General features: G+C 36.4%; 1 protein-coding gene across 1 annotated transcript in view; it reads left to right on the top strand.

Moving 5' to 3' along the window:
* The window catches only part of LOC121372864 (zinc carboxypeptidase-like), a 36060-nt gene extending 12537 nt beyond the window's left edge, over positions 1-23523 (top strand). The window contains exons 4-11 of the mRNA XM_041499304.1: positions 1974-2064; positions 5147-5245; positions 7609-7716; positions 8288-8395; positions 17826-17922; positions 18887-19092; positions 22599-22683; positions 23176-23523. Of these exons, the coding sequence (XP_041355238.1) occupies positions 1974-2064; positions 5147-5245; positions 7609-7716; positions 8288-8395; positions 17826-17922; positions 18887-19092; positions 22599-22683; positions 23176-23396 (1015 nt within the window). The 3' untranslated portion in view covers positions 23397-23523. The remainder of the gene's footprint in view (positions 1-1973; positions 2065-5146; positions 5246-7608; positions 7717-8287; positions 8396-17825; positions 17923-18886; positions 19093-22598; positions 22684-23175) is intronic.
* Positions 23524-24062: the final 539 nt, after the last annotated feature.

Below are 24062 nucleotides of genomic sequence, written 5' to 3'. Positions count from 1 at the left end.
TGAGATGTCAAACATGTTTTGGAAAGATACATTACTGAGTTGAATAACTACTGAACAAAAACATAAGCCACAATCTGTAGATGATATTTTATCAGTTAATAGTTGGCATAATAGTGAAATAGTTATAAATCATAAACCATTTTTATATAAACATTATGCCCAAAAAGGTATAATCTTCCTAAACGATTTAGTAGATGATTATGGAGAATGTTTAAAGTATCAACAATTTGCAGAAAAATATCATGTTAATTCAAATTTCATTAGCTATGCTTCACTAATAAATGCTGTGAAATCATTCATATCAACATTTAGTGATTTAAGGGACGATCGTTTCAAAAAAGTGAATAATCCAATTTTTCATTTTATGTTAAGACTTATTTTGAAAAGTAAACAGGAATGTACGGACATGTATTGCATACTCAACCATAAACACATAATCCCAAAAGCGCAGATAAAATATAGAAATCAAGGATTTAATTTTGACTCAAGTGATTGGGAACAATACTATGAATTACCTTTCCAAAGCATTAATGATACAACTTTATTATGGTTTCAGTATCGCATCCTACATCGGATATGAGCAACAAACACTTTTCTATATATGATTCATTATGTAGATTCTAATATGTGTATATTCTGTAATAACTTCCCAGAAACTCTACAACATCTTTTCTATGAATGCACTCAGGTTAATACTTTATGGAAAGCTGTAGAAGACTGGGTTTTGTCCAAAACAGGAATTGTTGTCCACTTTGACAAACATATTGTTATGTTTGGTATTATTAACAAAAAGAACGTTAATATAATTAACTGGCTAATTATTAACATTAAATATTAAATATACTGTACGAAAATGCAAGACAAAAAATTAACTTTCGCCCCCGTTCAAAATGTGTTGCAAAACAAATTTGAAATTGAGAAATATATTTATTTCAAAAACTGCAACTATGAAAAGTTGAAAAATGGCTCAACCTTTTTATATAGTGAAAGAAAGAGAAAAAAACCATCACACATAGATAACGATCTACTCAAAGGAAAAATGTTTTGTAATTGCATGTTCATATAACATTCCAGCACAGGCCCGACTGCTGTTCCTGTTATTATCATCAGTTTAATTCTGCTTCGTTACTCATTATCAACTTTAGGTTTTTCTTCCTCTTCTTCTTCTTCCATTTTTTCTTCTTCTTGTTCTTCTTGTTTTCCTTCTTTTTCTTCTTCTTCTTCTCTCGTTGTTACCCTTTTTTCTTTTTCTTTTTTAAAAGTCCTGGACCATAAGACGTGCATAAAAGGAAGTACTATTTTATTTTGATTTATACCTGCATATATCAGAACAGAATGCAATGTGAGTGCGTACGTGCGTGCGTGTATGCGTATGTATGTGTGTATGTTTGTATGTATGTATATTTACACATGTATGAATATTAATTTTAAGATAAATTGTAAGGCGGTGTATCAGGGCTCCCCAACCCTGGCACTGTCTAATGGTCTGGGGACCATAAAAAAAAAAAAAAAATAATTAAAAAAAAAAAAATAAAAAAAAAAAAAAAAAATTCGTTCTTCATAGATTTCTGTGAAATCATTATATGAAAACAGGCATGTTTTTAACCATTGTGAAATGCTAAACTGGTGGTACAGAGGACGAACATGCTTTTGAATCAAATAGACAAATAATTTCCTATTAACACTAACACATTAAAATAAATTAACACATATTTAAAAATACATTATTTACAAATGTTTTGCGTGCATTTCTAATAACAACGTGAGAAAAATCAACGTGTACACAACACGTCCTCGATACAGACGCCTCTCACACGCTTTACAGACGTTTCGTGTAGATAAATCTCACACTCTCTATTGTTATAATTTTCACACAATATATTCTAACATAGAAATTGTCTTGAATGACAATCAAACGGTAATGGTGGTATGTAACATTAAACGACAGTCTGCAAGTGAACGTTCTGTTGTAGGTTGGCGGAAGATGCTATGATACCTGCGCAGAACATCAAAGTGAGCCCCCAACTTGATATGGATCACTCGAAATACCACAAACTCAATGATGTAAGTGTAGACCAGCTTTAAACAACCACAAAAATAATATATCTGGAAAAATTTAACGCACGTTGTGCGACAATTGCAGGAAATCGGCGTGAAATGGTCAGATTTAGGTGAATGCACGTAAAACTCGGGGAAAAGATTGGTGGTAGTGATGGGTATTTAAAGCTGCAATGCTCGCAATAATTCGTCATTTCGATTTCGACGTAGACGAGTTACAAGATGCTAAGATTAAGCCTGCCGAATCGAAACATTGCAACAGGCCGCCTCCAGTTAGGTGAATCGCAGTCAGCAGTCGCACGCCACATGAACGTCCATCAGAGCACCATTTCACGTCTCTGGGATAGGTACCAGCAGTTTCAATCAGCTGAAGACCGGCCCAGAAGTGGAAGACCTCGCGTAACAACTGCAGCACAAGATCGCTACATCCGGGTTCTGCACTTGCATCACCGAACTGCCACAGCAATGAACACTGCTGGACGCATACCTGGTTTGAGAAGGGTGTCTGCACCAACCATTTAGAACCGACTTCGAGAAGCTGGTTTACGGGCTAGGAGACCGTATGTTGTCCCCGTCCTGCGACGTCAACATCGACATTTACGTGTTGGCTGGTGCACGAATGTACAGGGGTGGAACTTGGGAAACTTGCGGCGAGTATGGTTCAGCGACGAGTCACGTTTCCTTCTACAGCGACGTGATGGACGACAACGTGTTTACGCCGCAGTGAATGTTTTGCCAACAACTGCGTCGCCCAAGTTGACAGATTCGGTGTAGGGAGTGTCATGATGTGGGGAGCCATCTCATACACCGGCAGAAGTGAACTCGTGTTCCTACAAGGCAATCTGACAGCTGTACGCTACCGGGATGAAATTCTTCGCCGTTATATGCTTCCCATTTTAGATCGACAGAGAGAACTCTTTCAGCAGGACAATGCCAGGCCGCATACGACACGTGTAACGATGGATTTCCTACATAATGAGAACATTAATGTGCTGTCATGGACATCAAGATCGCCAGATCTCAACCCCATTGAGCATCTATGGGACGAACTGGACAGACGTGTACGCCAGCGTGACCCGGAGCCGCAGACGCTTCCACAACTGTCACATACACTGCAGGAAGAATGGGCTAGGATTCCACGTGCCCGGATTCAGAGATTCATTCAGGCTATGCCAAGGAGATGTCGCGCAGTGATTGTTGCTGCTGGTGGCCACACAAGGTACTGATTTCAGCGCCCTCGTGCGACGCTGTTTGGTGACGAAAACGCCTCCACTGCCGTCATTCCATAGCAAGAGCATTGTCACATACTCATGTCAAATTTGACTGTGATACGATCATAAATAATGAAATTATGCCACTTTGTATTAAAGAGATAATTCCATGAATATTTCGCCTATGCATTTATTTTTTGATAGAGTATACATACATATATATATATATATATATTCTTCAAAAAAATGTAGGGGAACTCTAATAGGAATTTACAATTCCCAAAATTGTAAGGTATATTAGCTGTGGGGAATGGTAACATGATAATAGTGAATTAATTGGGCAAATATTACAACCGGCAGTTCAGTATTACAGTAGGTTTTATGACCACCAAAGATCTTGAAGGATGATTGGGGTCAGAAGTGAAATTTGAAAGTAAAAGAAAAAAGAAAGAAATGTTTTATTTAACGACGCACTCAACACATTTTAGTTACGGTTATATGGCGTCAGACATATGGTTACGGATCACAAAGATATCGAGAGAGAAAACACGCTGTCGCCACTTCATGGGCTACTCTTTTCGATTAGCAGCAAGGATTCTCTTTTATATGCACCATCCCACAGACAAGGTAGTACATACCACGGCCTTTGATACACCAGTAGCTGGAACGAGAAATAGCCCAATGGGCCCATCGACGGGGATCGATCCCAGACCGACCGCACATCGAGCGAGCGCTTTACCACTGGGCTACGTCTCGCCCTCAAATTTGAAAGCTGACGTTTTTTATCAGTAGTGGGTGATACCGCCACGATGTGTCAAACATTCATTCAGTCGACGAGGCATACTGCATACGAGTCTCCCAACGGCCAGTTGAGGGAGTCTGCTCCACTCCTCTTACAGCGCCTGACCAAGTTCCGCTAACGTGGTCGGCGGTCTTTGACGTCGACGCACACGTCTCCCTATCATGTCCCAGACGTGTTCAATGGGGGAAAGGTCTGGGCTCATTGCTGGCCATGGAATTCGATAGATGTTGTGCTGCTGGAGGTGATCATTGACGATTCGTAAACGGTGAGCACGGGCATTGTCGTCCTGAAAACAAACACGTCGACCCACACGCCTAGCAAACGGGACGACAAAGGGTGTCAGTATGTTGTTCCGGTAGTACTGCCCAGCGACCCTTCCTTGCACATTATGGAGGGGGGTTCTGTCGTTCATAGTGATACCACCCCACACCATAACCGATACACCGCCAAATATGTCATGAAATCGCATTGTGACGTTGGCGTGCCGTTCATTTCGCCGTCACCAGACCCGACCACGCCTGCCAAAGAAGAATAGGGACTCATCTGAAAACATGACACGTGACTAGCGACGAATACTCCAGTTCTAACGCTCCCTACACCATTCACGTCTGTGGGCAATGTGACGATTTGTCAAGGTAGGCACAACCCGGGGCCGTCGAGCATGAAGATGGGCTACATGAAGACGATTTTTAATCGTCTGCCCCGTAACTCGAGATTCGAATCGTCAAATATCTGAAGACATCGTGTCGTGTGTTTTCTAACCCTAACCCTGTCCGTAAAGTCACACAAAGCTCGCCAATTGAACATAATTTGCGAGAAATTAAGAGCACACACATTAAAAGTAACAAGATATGAATGTGCAAAACTTATGGATGTTGTTATACTATAAGCAATCATTCACCACCATTTCAACAAGTTCAGAATCCATGAATCCAGACGATCAAATAGTCTGATATGATTGCAAACAAAACCACCCTCTGATAGAAACCCTCGATTTCGCGGTTACCGTAGCGTTACTACAAATTGTAAGGTGAGAACGCTCCTTAATAAGAAACATGTCTGGTTTGTTTTTCAGGTAATGAACATGATTGATTACTTCGCAGAAAACAAGGCGTCTGTCGCCAAGAGAACCATAGGTCACTCATTAGAAAACAGACCGATAGAAAAGTTGGAGGTAAGCTACCAATAGGTCACTCATTAGAAAACAGACCGATAGAAAAGTTGGAGGTAAGCTACCAATAGGTCACTCACTTGAAAGCAGACCGATGTAAGCTACTACTAGATCACTCAATAGAAAACGGACCGATAGAAAAGTTGGAGGTAAGCTACCAATAGGTCACTCAACAGAGAACAGACCGATAGAAAAGTTGGAGGTAAGCTACCAATAGGTCACTCAATAGAAAACGAACCGATAGAAAAGTTGGAGGTAAGCTACCAATAGGTCACTCAATAGAAAACAGACCGATAAAAAAGTTGGAGGTAAGCTATCAATAGGTCACTCAATAGAAAACAGACTGATTGAAAAGTTGGAGGTAAGCTACCAATACGTCACTCAACAGAAAACAGACCGATAGAAAAGTTGGAGGTAAGCTACCAATAGGTCACGTAACAGAGAACAGACCGATAGAAAAGTTGGAGGTAAACTACCAATAGGTCACTCACTTGAAAGCAGACCGATAGAAAAGTTGGAGGTAAGCTACCAATAGGTCACTCAACAGAGAACAGACCGATAGAAAAGTTGGACGGTAAGCTACCAATAGGTCACTCACTTGAAAACAGACCGATAGAAAAGTTGGAGGTAAGCTATCAATAGGTCACTCAATAGAAAACAGACTGACAGAAAAGTTGGAGGTAAGCTACCAATAGGTCATGCAACAGAGAACAGACCGATAGAAAAGTTGGAGGTAAGCTACCAATAGTGGTCTTGATTGCATCTACAATGTTATATCAAGCCAATTCGATTGCTTAACATTTGAAACTGCTTATCATTACAAGTGTTAGATACTGAATTGTGTCTATCATTATTAGTCTTAAATAGAAAACTTGGAGGTAAGCTACCAATAGGTCACTCAATAGAGAACAGACCGATAGAAAAGTTGGAGGTAAGCTACCAATAGGTCACTCACTTGAAAACAGACCGATAGAAAAGTTGGAGGTAAGCTATCAATAGGTCACTCAATAGAAAACAGACTGACAGAAAAGTTGGAGGTAAGCTACCAATAGGTCACTCAACAGAAAACAGACCGATATAAATGTTGGAGGTAAGCTACCAATAGGTCACGCAACAGAGAACAGACCGATACAAAAGTTGGAGGTAAGCTACCAATAGGTCACTCAATAGAAAACAGACCGATAGAAAAGTTGGAGGTAAGCTACCAATAGGTCACTCATTAGAAAACAGACCGACAGAAAAGTTGGAGGTAAGCTACCAATAGGTCACTCACTTGAAAACAGACTGATAGAAAAGTTGGAGATAAGCTACCAATAGGTCAGTCAATAGAGAACAGACCGATAAAAAAAAGTTGGAGGTAAGCTACCAATAGTGGTCTCGATTGCATCTACAATGTTATATCAAGCCAATTCGATTGCTTAACATTTGAAACTGCTTATCATTACAAGTGTTAGATACTGAATTGTGTCTTTCATTATTAGTGTAAAATAGGAAATTGTGTTTATCATTACTATTGTTAAACATGAAATTACCTTTATGAGTACAGTGTTGTGTGTTCAGAGCATGGCATTTTCGATTATCTGTTATTCGTTGTGAGGTATAGATACGGCAATTCCAACCCTCGGGACAAAACGTTTTTGTCCCTCTGGATGGAATTGCCTTTTATTACCCATATGGGCAGCGAGATGCGGGTGAATATATTTTCTCTATTAGTCATATCCATATCTTGCTACTAGCAGGATATGACTTTTGACGTCACATGCATAGCTACATTACAAAATGGCTCATTTGACCTCTAGGTCATCATACAATGTGGCTGAAATAACAGAAATAATAGCTTTTCCCTTTAATTTTTATAGCAGAGCCTCGCGGAATTTCCCATTCTTACCTTCACCTTCACAGGATAAATATCCGACATCATTAACTAGTTATTTTCTATGTAACAGGGCCACATATTGTGAACAGTCGTGCTCTTACTTAGTGATCACGTAACCGATTGCGTGCAGTTCTTCCACTCACTAACCTGAACTCCGAGATCTTTTGGGATATCCCTTTGTCGTTTCCAAATGATTCCGTAGGTGTTCTAGCCTGATATAGGCATTATGCAAATGTGACGTCAAACGTAGGCTACCTATATACAGAAGATCTCTTGTTCTCCTAACTGTTGATAATATGTCAAACGACACTGGATGGTGTTCTGATGAATACTAATGAACACCACAACGTCTACTGTCCGAACCAAAATATATTTGCTTTCACATATGTGGAGGATTTAATGTGCCACTCTAAATATTATACAGCGATTTTTGATCGTCTGATTAAACAATGCACCATCTTGACGTTACATAAACCTTATTTTTCCACAGATAAACAGTGCCAGTGGTGTGCCCAACAAGAAGATCATTTATCTGGAGGTTCTTGCGCATGCGCGGGAATGGATTACAACAGCGTCAACGATGTATTTCATTGACAATGTAAGAACATATACAGTTATCAAAATTGTGTTGTATACTATTATCGATATTTACTGATAGAATGAAGGTATGTAAACTATTTTGATTATTCTTTTGTAAAGGTGTACGGGCATCTTTGTTTTCCCTGTGCAGTATCTAAGTAAATAAATAAATAAATAAATAAATGAAAATAAAATCCATAAATAATAATTCCAAACACCAGCAGGCGACTTTTTAATTTTAATTTTTATCGTGACCTATGTTTTCACAATTTGCCTATAAAAAATGGAGCATTTTTGTTATTTCCAAAACAGTTTTCGACAATTATTGACCCAAAAAATAGTTTAAATGTTTTGCTGATTACAGTTATAGATAGGTATATAGGCAGTAGGTATATATATACCGGTGAAGATATAACTTTTCCTTTTTACTTAATAAACCTGACCTTCTAAATAACAATTCACCAAAAAGAGTAATGTATTATATATTTAGGGGAGAATTATGTTGCATTTGACCATTTGCGGACATAAATGTTTGAGACTGTAAAAGGGATATTTGCGACTGTAAAACGAGCATTTCTATTGGTTTACAGCTTCTCAACCCGGATGCAGCCAAGGCGTCCGAGGCTCAGTTTCTACTGGATAACTTTGAGTGGCACATCGTACCCGTCACAAACCCGGATGGCTACCTCTACTCATGGGTAACATTTTAATAGTACTTCATGGCTAGCTCTACTCATTGGTAACATTTCAATAGTACTTCATGACTACCTCTACTCATTGGTAACATTTCAATAGTACTTCATGGCTACCTCTACTCACAGGTAACATTTTAGTAGTACTTCCAGTGGCTACCTCTGCTCATGGGTAACATTTCAATAGTATTTCATGGTTACGTCTGCTCATGGTTAACATTTTAATAGTACTTCATGGCTACCTCTACTCATGAATAACATTTTTAATAGTACTTCCGATGACTACATCTACTCATGGGTAACATTTTAATAGTACTCCATGACTACCTCTACTCATGGGTAACATTTTAATAGTACTTCGTGGCTACCTCATGGGTAACATTTCAATAGTACATCGTGGCTACGTCTACTCATGGGTAACATTGTAATAGTACTTCATGGATACCTCTACTCATGGGTAACATTTCAATAGTACTTCATGGCTACCTTTACGCATGGGTAACATGTTGATGGTACTTCCAGTGGCTACCTCTACTCATGACTAACATTTTAATAGTACTTCATGGCTACCTCTACTTATGGGTAACATTTTAATAGTACTTCATGGCTACCTCTACTCATAAGTAACATTTTAATAGTACTTCGTGGCTACCTCTACTCATGAGTAACATTTCAATAGTACTTCCAGTGGATACGTCTACTCATGGGTAACATTTTAATAGTACTTCATAGCTACCTCTACTCATGGGTAACATTTTAATAGTACTTCGTAGCTACCTCTACTCATAAGTAACATTTTAATAGTACTTCGTAGCTACCTCTACTCATAAGTAACATTTTAATAGTACTTCGTGGCTACCTCTACTCATGGGTAACATTTCAATAGTACTTCGTGGCTACCTCTACTCATAGGTAACATTTCAATAGTACTTCCAATGGCTACGTCTACTCATGGGTAACATATTAATAGTACTTCATAGCTACCTCTACTCATGGGTAACATTTTAATAGTACTTCATAACTACCTCTACTCATAAGTAACATTGTAATAGTACTTCATGGCTACCTCTACTCATGGGTAACATTTTAATAGTACTTCATAGCTACCTCTACTCATGGGCAACATTTTAATAGTACTTCCAGTGGCTACCTTTACTCATGGGTAACATTTCAATAGTATATCGTGGCTACGTCTACTAATGGGTAGCATTTTAAAAGTACTTCATGGCTACCTTTACGCATGGGTGGCTACCTCTACTCACAGGTAACATTTTAATAGTACTTCCAGTGGCTACCTCTGCTCATGGGTAACATTTCAATAGTACTTCGTGGCTACGTCTGCTCATGGTTAACATTTTAATAGTACTTCATGGCTACCTCTACTCATGAATAACATTTTTAATAGTACTTCCGGTGACTACATCTACTCATGGGTAACATTTTAATAGTACTTCGTGGCTACCTCATAGTACATCGTGGCTACGTCTACTCATGGGTAACATTTTAATAGTACTTTATGGCTACGTCTGGTCATGGTTAACATTTTAATAGTACTTCATGGCTACCTCTACTCATGAATAACATTTTTAATAGTACTTCCGGTGACTACATCTACTCATGACTAACATTTTAATAGTACTTCGTGGCTACGTCTACTCATGGGTAACATTTTAATAGTATTTCCAGTGGCAACCTCTACTCATAAGTAATATTTTAATAGTACTTCCAGTGGCTACCTCTACTCATGGGTAACATTTTAATAGTACTTCGTGGCTACCTCTACTCATGGGTAACATTTCAATAGTACTTCGTGGCTACGTCTATTCATGGGTAACATTTTAAGAGTACTTCATGGCTACCTCTACTCATGGATAACATTGTAATAGTACTTCATGACACTATCTTTAGTTTTCTACGATTGTCACATTTTCTAAAGACAAAAAGAGCCTTTTAAAAAAGAAAAAAAAATATATATCTGTATTTTTATTGGTCAAAAACCAGTCACATGACCTTCCGTAAATAGTGATATTGCCCTGAGACGGTCCCACCTGTCCATCAAAAGAGATATTGCCCTGACCAATGAAAATAAAGATGAGACAAATTTTATCCAATTAATGACTAAAGTCCGAACCAAATTGTTAACAACTACGAAAAATTACTCTCCTACCTTTAATTGCCGTTAGATTTCCTCCAAAGTTTGTCCAGACAGAAATCGCAAAAAACCCACTACAAATATACAGATTCCCCACACGAGACTGCAACGATGTCGCCGATATCTTCTTTGCTGAGATTGCATAGGGAAAAATACATGCAGTTTTCTGCCGTCTGCCATGTTGCTTTTTTATGGAATGCTCTTCAAAAGGGGTGGAAGCCTCCAAAGTATTTGACACAATTAATATGAAATCAATGATCTCTAGTGGTATCATTAAAAAAATAATAATAATAAAATAAAATAATAAAATAATAATATGATGTCATCGTGTTTGCTTTTATAACATAACATGTTATGACGTTGTTAGATTAAGTCCTATCCTTTCACCCCTCTTGAAGAATATTCCATAAAAAGTCAAAATGGCAGCTGATACAAAATTACATGCTTTTTTCCAGCGAAGTCGATATAGGTGACAGAGTTATCATCTGGTATGTGGAATCTGTGTCATTGTAATGTTTTTTTTCAAGATTTCTGTCTGGACAGACTTTGGAGAAAACCTAACGGCAATTAAAGGTAGGAGAGTAATTTTTCGTAGTTGTTAACAATTTTGTTCGGACAATAGGTAACGTATAGTTCATAAAAATAAACTCGAATGTAAATGCACATTGAGTTTATAGGCCCGGCGCCATTTTCCATTAGCAGATACAGAGCCGTTCCGAGCAATTTTGCTCGGAACGGAATTGTGGTCGAAATAATGACTGACACCACGTTGACACCCTAATCGTGTAGTGTGATCTTTTTCGGGCATATGCAGACTAAGAAATACTTACTTTGAAACGATCTTCCCTTTGAATTAAAGGAAAAACGACCGACTGTATGACTTGGGTTTAAAACGCGCGGTGCATTATGGGAGGAAAATGAAACTCGGAACAATCTTGTATGTGGAAAAGGATCGGTGAAGTCATTTCTCGTTCCATAATGAATAAAACAAAAACCATAAAACTAAAAATTAATTAAAGTTAATAAAATTACTTAAAAAGTAAAAATAAATTAAAGTTAATAAAATAAAATAAAATAAAATAAAATAAAATAAAATTAAAGTTAATAAAGTAAAATAAAAGAACATTTATTAATTAATAGAAATGAAATAAAAATTAATTAAAGTTAATAAAATAAAATAAAATAAATGAGATTAAAGTAAAATAAAATAACATTTTATTAATTAATAGAACACACACACACACACACACACACACACACACACACACACACACACACATATATATATATATACATATAGATATAGATATAGATATATATAATGTTGTTTTTTTTGTTTTTTTTAAATTATTATTATTTTTTATTTTTTTTCTTAACGAAAAACAAAGTTCATAAATTTCTCTAAAAATAACTAAAACATAAGTACTAAGTTTTAAACTGTTACTTACCTGTCTTTTTTCTGAGTTTTATTCTGAAAACGGGGTGGGTGGGTGGGGGTGGGGGGTGGGGGTGGCAATGAAACATATTTCTCTCTTGTTTGCCAGTACGTAAAAACGTTACTGTTGCCCCTTCCTCGCCACGAGGAGGCCAGAGAGTTGAACAAGATATACCAAATTTGATGTGTGCCTTGTTAAGGATTTTACATAAGTTAAACAGAAATGATTCCTCATTAAAAGGTTCGAGCTGCGCTGTCTTAACATGATGGCAACATTCCTTCAGCTTATTGTTGGTGCACATAATGAAATCGCGTGTAGTATCGGTCACATGTTTGGACATTTGGTGCCCACTTCGAGGTATTCAAACGTCACAGTTCACTCTGGTTCTGCACTCAATATGGTATGCACATTTGTTAATAACATGCCGATTCCAGTGACTGGCACAGAGTTGCGAGGCAATCCTCAACAACTAATTGCCTTGTAGATACGTCAACTTTCGTGGACACAACTTTTAAAAAATGCATTTTGAGGTAATCGGTAACTGTTCAGTATAAATGTATGTTTAGATTTATCACATTTTGTGTTTTATTTTTCTATTAATATTTTGACACTCTTGCTGGTTATAATGTCTCGATTTTGATTTTTGTCTTGGTAATGTTTCAACTATTTATTTCCGCATTCCTCTGCGTATCATACAACGTCATAGGATTACGTGACGTCACTAAATCCCATTAGTTTTAACGCATTGCGGGAAATTATAAGCGTTGGCATATTTCGATTCTGATAAACAAAGCAGGAATGTACGAGTCTTATGGATGAAATTATGTAATAAAACAATTATTGACCACATTTCAGGCAATATCATGTTTTATGGACCGAAGAAATTGTTATTTATCTTGGCCGTTGGCCTCGGTCAATATCAATTTCTTCGGTCCATAAAACATGATATTGCCCTCAATGACGGTCAATAATTGATATATATATATATATATATATATATATATATATATATATATATATATATATATATATATATATATATATATATATATACACACACACATACATACACACACACACACACACACACACATATATATATATATATATATATATATATATATATATATATATATATCAGATGGGGTAATCGTAATCAGTAATCGTAATCGATTGTAATCGATTACATATTTTCATGTAATCGCAATCGTAATCGATTACATTGTTTGAGAATGTCATGTAATCGCAATCGTAATCGATTACATTGCTAATGTAATCGTAATCAGCGATTACTTTCATGATTACTCAGAATTATTTACTAAACTTAGATGTGTTTAGCATCAACTCCAATAACAGTGCCTATAGTTAGAAGCAGTACTGGTCAGTCAGTCAGTAGAACTGATCTCCCATTGTCTACTACTCTCATAGTAGAACTATTATTTGCCTTGAGAAACAGGGGATCATAACGTCTGGATTATCAAATGAATGTTACCCAGGGGATGAAGACACACATTCACATAATGGTATCTATCGTGTTTACGTTTACTATAAAACCACTTGAATGAATACAGTGTTCTAGCTAGCAATATACAAAAGGGCGCTGCACCATGCCCAAGTTTTGTGTCCTAATTCATTGCCGTAAAAAAAAAAAAAATATATATATTTGTTTTTATAATAAAACACTTGCGTTCCTCTGAATGCATATACAGTGTTATAACGGGTCTGAATTCAACTAAGAAACGCTTGACAATATCTTGTTTTGCCTCAGTATGAAAGTCCACCAATGGTACCGTGGCAAACTTTCTTTTCTTTTGTTAGTGGTTACAGAACAGAACAGAACAGAACAGAACTTTATTACACTCAGGCCGTTCCACAACGGCGTTAGAGGAACATACATAATAAATAGTATAAACGTGACAAGATGGTTTACAGGAGGATGAAATAATAATATATGATAATACATACTACATGCATTTACTTGTATATGATATTAATTGATAATAACTGTAACAGTAGTAGTAGTAGTATTAGTATTAGTAGTAGTAGTAGTAGTAGTAGTAGTAGTAGTAGTAATAATAATGGTGGTATCAGTAATGGTAGTCGTAGTAGTATAGTAGTAGTAGTAGTAGTAGTAGTAGTAGTAGTAGTAGTAGTAGTAGCAGCAGCAGTAAAAGTAATAGTAATGGTACTGCATGGTACAGTAACAATAATAATAATAATAATAATAATAATAATAATAATTGTAATATAGCTAGGAAACAGTTTTGATTGTGACATGAGTTATTCAGTTACCAGGACGTTTATAAACCTGGCCAATTACATTTATAAATTTCGCCAACTTCTTTAATACACTTATTTTCTTACTGCTCATTAGTTATTTGAATTTGTAGGTGCTTAGTCTAGTATAATAATAGGGATGTAAAAATCTTACTCGGGAATTATGAAAAAATTTACATACAAGCTTCATTACATGGGCATTCATCCTCACCCTGTCGCAGACACAACCACAAACAACGTAACTAATTAAGCAAACACCCAGTTGAAAGCAGTCTATCACGATAAACCTTGGTTTGTTTTCCTTTTAAATAGCTTAAAATATTAATACGTCTGATAAAAATTCCCGAAAGCTGATTTTAATAGATGTTCTACGAAACGCGGCGCTTCTAATGATACCAAGATAAACACACCCAGACCAAGATACTTGTAATTTTCACCGATACAATTGGATCGTTATAAAATGGCACAAAGATACTTGTAATTTTCACCGATACAATTGGATCGTTATAAAATGGCACAAAGCAAGCATGACTGCAAATCGATTCCTTAATAACAGTCATTTGTAGAATGTCAACAATTAAATGCAATGAGCAACTTGTGCACATGTATATGTATGCAGATATCAATTTAATTATTTATTTACTTGTTTGTTCTTTTCTTTCGTTCTTTATTTCTTCATTTATAGATTTTAAAACAATTATAATTTATTTTAATTTGTGGATGGTATTAAATGGTATACGTTCTACAAACAATAAAAAAACCCAACCAATAATAGTGATCAGACAGTTTGCAATTACTAATTATGGCTTATTTCAATAATATAACAAAATATATATGTTATGCATTGATACAATAATTATACCTATGGTAATTGGTACCTTTTCGTCAATAATCCAAATTTAAGAATAATAAATCTGGTTTTGGAAACTGATTCCCTCCCTGCAGTATACATACGTTTATAAATGGTTGAAATAATTTAATAAATAATCCAAAATTATCCATTGTCTTTCAATGAATGAAATCGGTATGTTTGTAAAATAAAGTGTATAACTTCATGGTTATCATCATTTCATTATTTGTGTAGATTTGTGGAAATGTAATCATGATTGTAATCATGATTGCTAGACAATGTATTCGCAATCGTAATCGATTACTTTCAATTATCTTGTAATCGTAATCGTAATCATAATCGTGACATTCTAAAGTAATCATAATCGTAATCGATTACTTTTGTCAAGTAATCGCCTCATATATATATATATATATATATATATATATATATATATATATCCAGCAATCACTGTATACATTGGCAAAATATGATGACTAGATAAATCTCTATATTTTCGGTCACTGGCCAAAAATATAGGTCACATGACATAAGCCCTACTGGACTGAGTATTTCAGAGTAGATTTTCAACAAACATACTCTTTAAATCATTTATTGAAGTATAGTAAATACAAATAACTTTCAGTTTTGCTATAACAATACAAAATTTGTATATTTATTTATGAGAGTTTAGAAACGTTTTTTTAATGTGACAGAATGTAGCTAGCGTCTTACAAATAATGACGTCAAGGAAAAAGCCTTGCTAGGTTGACAGTATTCGATTTGTGTACACAAAACAGGAATAAATAATGATTCTCCGAATATTCCTGTAGGATTGCTGGATAAAATAAATAACTGGTTTCTGTCTTAAGATATCGACTTTATCCTGCTCGGGCTCGGCATATCCTCGCTGCATTCGCCATTCTAACCTTCGCAGGATAAAGCCAATATCTTAAGACAGTAACCAGTTAGTCCATATATATATATTCGTACCTACGAAAATATGAAGTAAAATTCAATTTGGGCTACTACAGACATTAAATCGACCAGAAACACTTATGTACAGACACTGCTATTCTAAACAGAAACATATATTTAATACCGTGTGCAATTGTGTTCACTATATTCTTGTGTCAAATACAAAATTCCCACGTCTACTGAGAACGTTTGACTGTTTTTTAGGTGACACTTTGTTCAGTTAGTTTGATCACGAGGGGCACATTATGTCAGCGTCGATAAAATGGCTATGACATTGTCTGGTGTCATTTTTATACTACTACTACTACAGTTTAGTTTAGTGTCAAATACAGACTGCTGGCAACATTCATGGCTATGTTTTTTGCCGATAACTAACAGTTCGTTAATTGATAAACATATTTTATTGCATATAATGTTTATATACAAAAGGATTGGTCAGGGTTTTTTTTGTATGTGTATTTATTACTCACATGGCTACCAAATCTACTTAAATACAAAAGTGCTACCAAAATCGACTCTCTATGAATTTACCATAGCTACGAATTACACGATGTTCCTGTGTCAAATACAAATAACTACCAAAGAATAGATGCTATCAAATGTTTTTCTAATATCAAGTGGCATGTTGAGTTAGTGTCAAATATGAATAAATGGCTACCAAAAATATTCATCTACAAATGACCGCCAAATCTCCCGGACATACTAGCTCCAAATGACTTCTTGCAGTTTATGTCAAATACAAATGACTATTGAATATCCTGGCACACTACTTTTGTGTCAAATACAAATGAATGGCAATGAACTGTATTTAAAAACAAATGACTACCAAACTGACTGTTTTTGTATCATAATTACTGGTGATTCAATGAATGAATGAATGAAGGCATGCTTAAACGGACAGTCCTGAGTTTACAACCATTGTAAAATGTTTCTGACCAGTAGAGCATTTTCGATGACGTAATATACAAATTAAATTAAAAAAAATTTTTTAAATATCAGTGTCTGTATTTACAATGTGTTTGTTGTCCTAATGCTTGTAGTAGCATAAAATTACACATGAGCTATTAGATGTCAAACAAAGTTGAGTACATGAATAACAGATTTATCGTACATCCACTGCTTGTATTGACCGATTATGATGACCGATTAAAGCAAAGTCATAAACGTATAACTAGCAGATTATGACTGACGTCACGCACATGACGTCACGCATATGACGTCACGCACATGCATAGATACAAGTAATTACAAAATCGCTCATTTGCCTTCTTGGTAATCGCACAATGTAGATGAAATAACAAATAATTGCTTTTCCCCTTAATATTTTATGGACTGTATTATAAAAATAATAACTAGCTTGGGATCAATCCCCGTTGGTGGGCCTATGGGGCTATTTCTCGTTCTAGCCAGTCCACCACAATTGGTACAACAAAGGCAGTGGTATGTACTATCCTGTCTGTGGGTTGGTACATATAAAATATATCTTACTACTAATGGAAAAGTGTAGCGGGTTTCCTCTCTAAGACTATAAGTCAAAATTATCAAATGATTGACATCCAAAACCGATGATTAATAAATTAATGTGCTCTAGTGGTGTCGTTAAACAAAACAAACTTTAAATTTAAGTACGGTTTTAAACGAAAGATAATGGAACCTGAGATGAAACGTTCCGATTACTGACAATGCCCATGATATGTACCAGTAATTCAAATTTAGTGAAACATTGCACCAATCCAGTTATTTTCGCTCATTCCTCTTTACAAGGGTTCTGATCGTTATTGGCGCAAAAACAGACGAAACACAGGAAATGCCAATTGCCCAGGTGTTGACTTGAATCGAAACTTCGATGCCAATTGGGGAGGTAAGAAAATATTTGTCTGTTTCTCTTCATTGGTCTGTGTGTATGGCTATGTGTATGTCTGCGTGTAAGGATGTGTGTGTGTGTGTGTGTGCGTGTGTGCGTGTTTGTGTGTCTGTGTGTCTTATCTATGTATATGTGTGTCTCTATGTTTGTGTCTCTATATGTCTGAATACCTGTGTATGTGTGTCACTACGTATATGTGTCTATATGTCTGCATTTCTGTGTGTCTCTGTGTTTGTGTCTCTGTATCTATGTCCGTCTGTGTCTCTATCTCTGCATTTGCGTGTTTGTGTCTCTGCATTTGTGTGTTTGTGTCTGTGTCTGTTTTTCTATGTGTGTCTGTTTGTTTCTGCGTCTGTTTGTCTATGTGTGTCTGTGTGTTTGTGTGCCTGTGTGTCTCTGTGTTTGTGTGTCTGTGTTTATGTGGCTGTATATGGTTGCCCAGTGGTGAAGCGCTCGCTCGATGTGAGGTCGGTCTGGGATCGATCCCCGTCATTGGGCTATTTCTCGTTCCAGCCAGTGCACCACAACTGGTTTATCAAAGGCCGTGGTATGTACTACCTTGTCTGTGGGATGGTGCATATAAAACAAGCCTTGCTGCTAATCGAAAAGAGTAGTCCATGAAGTGGCAACAGCGGGTTTCCTCTCTCCATATCTGTGTGGTTCTTAACCATATGTCTGACTCCATATAACCGTAAATAAAATGTGTTGAGTGCATCGTTAAATAAAACATTTCCTTCCTTCCTGTGTCTGTGTATCAACCGTTAAAACGTGTGTCTGTCTGTCTGTCCACCCACCCGTCTGTCCATAACCTCGTTTTTCAAAACTGATTGATTGATTTGATTTGACTTGATTTATGTGTTAGTTACTTAGATATTTATTTATTTATTTATTCATTCAGTGCTTACTTGTTTGTGTGTGCGTTTGTTATCTATTTTCATTGTTATTTTTTTTTTTAATTTAGGACCCGGAACTTCCACATCTCCTTGTTCGTCCACATATTTAGGAACTGCGGCTGAATCGGAACCGGAAACAAAGGCAATCACCAATGACGTCAGAGGCATGTCGACGAAACCCGTAGCCTACATAGCCGTGCATTCGTATTCGCAATACCTTCTCATCCCTTTCGGCTGGAAGAGTGAGCCAGACCTACCCAATATCCAGGACATCGTAAGCCATTTAAAGCGACAGTCGCCTCTAGTTTATTGTAATATTTAAACATCAACGTTTGTTTTCTTCCCTTGACGCTTCTTTAGTCGAATTCATTGAGATGTTATTGGCAATTTAGGTCACGATGTAACGCTCTGTACGTGAAACAAACATCTAGCGATACGCTGCGAGGGAATATCGCTGCCGAATCCCTGTCAAATACTAGCCTCATACTACCAACTGTTACGGCCGCCATGGCCTTCTCGCCACTTCTACGACTGCCCAGTTGCTAGACCGAGCACTCTTACATTTGCATTCTGGTCGTATACAATCCCTACGACCGATTAGTTCTTAATCTGAGCACACCTGTCTAAGTTGGGAGTGGGTGAAATCACAACGCAAGCTTCGGGATGGCCAACTCCGTCGTGAAGTCTAGCATTAGGACAAACAAAATATATTACTGGTCTCTGATCAGCGCGCACGTTTATTTTGATCCTACACGTTAACATTTCCCCCCCAAATTTACAACGGTAGCAGAGCCATCTATGCCAGTAATAATGCGGCGGCGCATCAGTTATTAATATTGTGACACACCATTATATTTTGGGTCGAAATTAGGTTATTTGGGTACAAAATAAAGTCATTAAAGTTGACCTGACTATATGGTACGAAATAAAAATAAAACAGACCACAAATGTTCTATAGGTGGTTATGGGTTTGAAATGTTTTAAAAATGACCACTGCATTGCATGTGCTTTGTTAAATTCTAAACAGCAGTTCTCTTATCATTTATCGGAAAATTGTAAAAATATATCCATTAATTTCCAAGATTTTAGAGTACGTAATTACCCACTGACAGAAACCCAGAAAGGCAAATGAAGGGGCACCATCGCCAAATGAGGAGGACATAAACAACTAAATATACCCACCTTTTCTGTCCAATACATGATATTTATTACATAATGAAAATATATCTTTATTCTTATTGGTCAAAAACCCGTCGCATGGCCTTCTGTAAATAATGATATTGCCCTGAGACGGTCCCACCGGTCCATCAAAAGTGATATTGCCCTGACCAATGAAAATAAAGATGAGATAAAATTCTATCTAATTAATGAGTAGGTAACATAATGCAACGTCAACTGCTAATTCTAGTATAAACACGCACAAACTTGTCTCGCAGATTTAAAAACGTACATGATGCATCAAAATGCAGTTGAAATCGGCACTCAGGATTTTATGTTACAAATGAAAAAATGCATTTGGATATAATCGGTAATTCTTCAGTATTAAATGTATGTTCAGATTGATCACATTTTGTGTTTTATTTTGCTATTAATTAGGAGATAACCATATGGAGTTTTTAAATTTGCGGGTGTTATTGTCTATTTGATCCTGCAAATGTAATTTTTGAGCGAAGGCCCTGGCTATCCAGAGACAGGCCCCGGGACGGACATGCTCGAAACTCTAGTGGTATATGATCATGTAAAAATTATTCGTACTCGCACTCCTACTTTTAATTACCAATATATATTCCTCACATTTGCGAAGACAGAAATTGTGGAAAAAAACACATTTAGCGTTAAGTATTACGTAACCACTGGCTCGCCAGAGGGCGGGTTCACTGGGGTGGAACAAAAATGGCTGTTACATGTAATAGCCGTCATGTTTAACTGTTTTGTTAATTAAATATACCAACATACTTGTTGATATTAAGCAATAATATGCATTAAATATCTTTGAATGTACAAACGCCTTACGCGTGCATTCCTTTAATAAGAGTTGCTTTCATTTTTCCTTTTCGGACCTCGAGTGGTAATATTTCAAATTCTAGGTGCGAAATTGTTTTGTTTTTTGTTTTTGTGGATTTTTTTTTTATTATTGTTCTTGCTGTTGTGGTGGTTTGATTGAAACATTTTATTGCATATAATGTACAAATGGATTAGGCACAAGTTATCCAACTTACGAGGCCCTCTCCTAATAACATACAATAATGACAATATGACAATAACGGCGACTACAACTTTTACACAAAAAATAAAATATTCAAAGTGAAGTATATACATGAGAGAAAAAACACAGAAAAAAATAAAATAAAAAATAATGAATGAATGAATGAAAAAATTAAGAAGGAAAGCAAACGAAGGTGATTTATTTTCCAATCAGACAACCCAATTTATAAAATATTCTTAGCAGACAGGTTCCTGCGTAAGTGATTTAGAATTAATTAGACATTATTATTATTATTATTATTATTATTATTCAAAACGCCATGTTTGTTTAATATATTTATGTACAATGTAGAATATTTGTTTGTTAATAGTATCATTTACACAGTACTGCCATACAATACTAATTATTGCAGATTAACCGGTGTAAACGTTTTTTAAGAATCTAAAAGAAGTTGTCTCTGTTTGGTAAAAAGAAATAATGATAGCAGTTTTCAGAGTGGTATCCACAATTATAAGAGGGATCTGGTATAAGTCCACAACGATATAAGCCGGCATTTAAAGTACTGCAACCCTGTCTTAATCTAGTGTGGGGGATGATTTCCTTTCGATATGTAATGAAATTACCTTGCAGCTCTGGGGTGCTACTGCTTTTTTGAAAGTGGAAATTCCTTCACTGTTTCGAATTTCAAATGGCAATGGCAAGGCATTCCACAGGTCTATTGTTAAATGTAAAAATGACATTTTAAGTAAATTAGTTCTTGCAAAAGGATTTGATATGATTCCTTAATCTATAATGGGTGGTATACAATTTACTAAGAAGTCATGCCATTAAGTATTTTATTAATAGTATATAATTTGTTTTGCCTTTCGGCGTTCTAAAGTGTCTGAGTTTCTGAGTATAGCGCGTATCTTGATGCGAACAGTGATAGACCGACCCGTTATTATTCTTGCTGCTTCAAGTTGGACTGTTTCTAACTTTTCCTCATCCATTACAGAACATCCATCCCAAACTTCAGACGCGTATTCTACTGGGCGTATAAACGTTATATATATTTGCATTAGTATTTGTCGATTTAGAGTATTCTGGTATTTTCTCAATGCAGAAATCATAGACGAAGCTGATTTACATATATTATGAATATGGTTTGTCCATTTTGCATTGTTTGTAAATGTTAAATCTAGATATTTATGTGTCTCAGTTATATTAATATTTGTAATACCAAACTGTAGGTTAATAGTACGTGGTGTGTTGTTATTTTTTGAAAATAATATTAGTGTGTTTTTTCGGGGTTAAACGTCACTAATCACTGATTTGACCAATGATAGAGTTTGTGTAAGTTTTCGTTAAGATTAGATTCTATAGGATGTAAGTCACTTGATGTTGTAGTGGTGGTTTGGCTTTTTTATTGTTATAATAATTTGTTTTTAGTAAAATACATCATGTTTTACTGGTTCAATTATTACATAGTATAGCTAACGTTCATATGTTCCAGTAAGTAAAGACAATAGTGTTGTTACATTTGGGGCTGTATTTGTAATTGCTGATATCATCATTATTATTAAATTTGTTTGTAGAGGAACACCGCAAACCTTGGTTCCCAAGCTATTAGTTCAACGAGTGGACGATCTTTCGAAGTGGGAAAGCCTTGGGAAGTTCTGTGTAAGTACTTAGTTTATAATTGTTTGGTTCAAATAGAATGTATTACCAAGTTTAAACAGAAAAAAAGAAGAAAAAAACGGTTAAAAAAAAATAGTTAAAAAAAAGAAGAAAAAAACTGAAAAAAAAGAAAAAAGAACAGAAAAACAAAACGAAAAAGACCCCACCCCCACACGACGAAAACATTAACACACACCACTCATACACACACACACACACACACACACATACACCACTCCTACACATACATACATACAAAAACACACACACATACACACAAACATACACACGCACGCATGCACACACACCATACACACACACACACACACAACTATACACACTCGCACACACACGGACGCGCGGGCGCGCACCTAAACATAACAGATCAGTAACTATTTTTCATATATAGCTTGTCAAAAACTTTTGATTCGATTAACATAGATATTAAAAGAAGACGGTTTTGGAAATAACATGATACGCAATGTTTACATGCAGACGAAGCGGCGGGCACATCACAAGACTGGGCCTGCAAGGAGAGCCTGGTCAATATCCCGTTCTGCATCACGTACGAACTACTTCCGTCTGGTAACCAAGGCAACTCGGGTTTCGCCCCTTCTGCCAGCATGATAGTGCCATCTGGCGATGATCTGTGGCACTCTCTGTATGCCATGGCAGTGGAACTGAATGACAACAAGTGGCAGCCACCGTCAAATTGACATCTATGTTGCGCTACGGAATAAAATAGTGTATTTATTCCTACACGCCATACTAGTTACTAGAAACATGAACTTTGTGCATTGGTGTTCACTGATGACTGAAAGGAATAAACAAATTACTTTTGAATTTCTTGTTTGTTTTTAACTTGTTCATGCTTCTAATAACTTTAAATATTAAACTATTTATACAGTTTTAATAATGTGTCAACCATAAACATAAAACAGCTAAAATATCCAGTCTTTTGTCTCGTTGAAAAGCTGCAATATCGAAAATATCACCTTGCCGGAAGTCAGTAGTTTTGTGGAATTGACTCTACTTCCCCCCCCCCCCCTCCTCCCCCTCCCCCCTCCCCCTCCTTTCTCGTCTCTGTTATTCTCCCTCCGTCCGTCCGTCTCTCTCTCTCTCTCTCTCTCTCTCTCTCTCTCTCTCTCTCTCTCTCTCTCTCTCTCTCTCTCATCCTTTGTCCACTTACTAGCAAGGATCATAGGATCTGATGAGCGGTCGGTCCAGGATCGATTCCCGTCGGTGAGCCCATTAGGCTATTTCTCGTTCCAGCTAGTTCATTACGACTGGTATATCCACCGACGGGGATCGATCCCACACTGACAGCACATCAATCGAGCGCTTTACCACTGAGCTACGTCCCGCCCTATAATGAATGAATA

This window comes from Gigantopelta aegis, chromosome 5 (genome assembly GCF_016097555.1).
Source record: "Gigantopelta aegis isolate Gae_Host chromosome 5, Gae_host_genome, whole genome shotgun sequence".
Taxonomy (NCBI): Eukaryota; Metazoa; Mollusca; class Gastropoda; order Neomphalida; family Peltospiridae; genus Gigantopelta; species Gigantopelta aegis.
The sequence above is the reverse complement of the archived record's forward strand: the minus strand, read 5'-3'. Positions and strand labels throughout refer to the sequence as shown.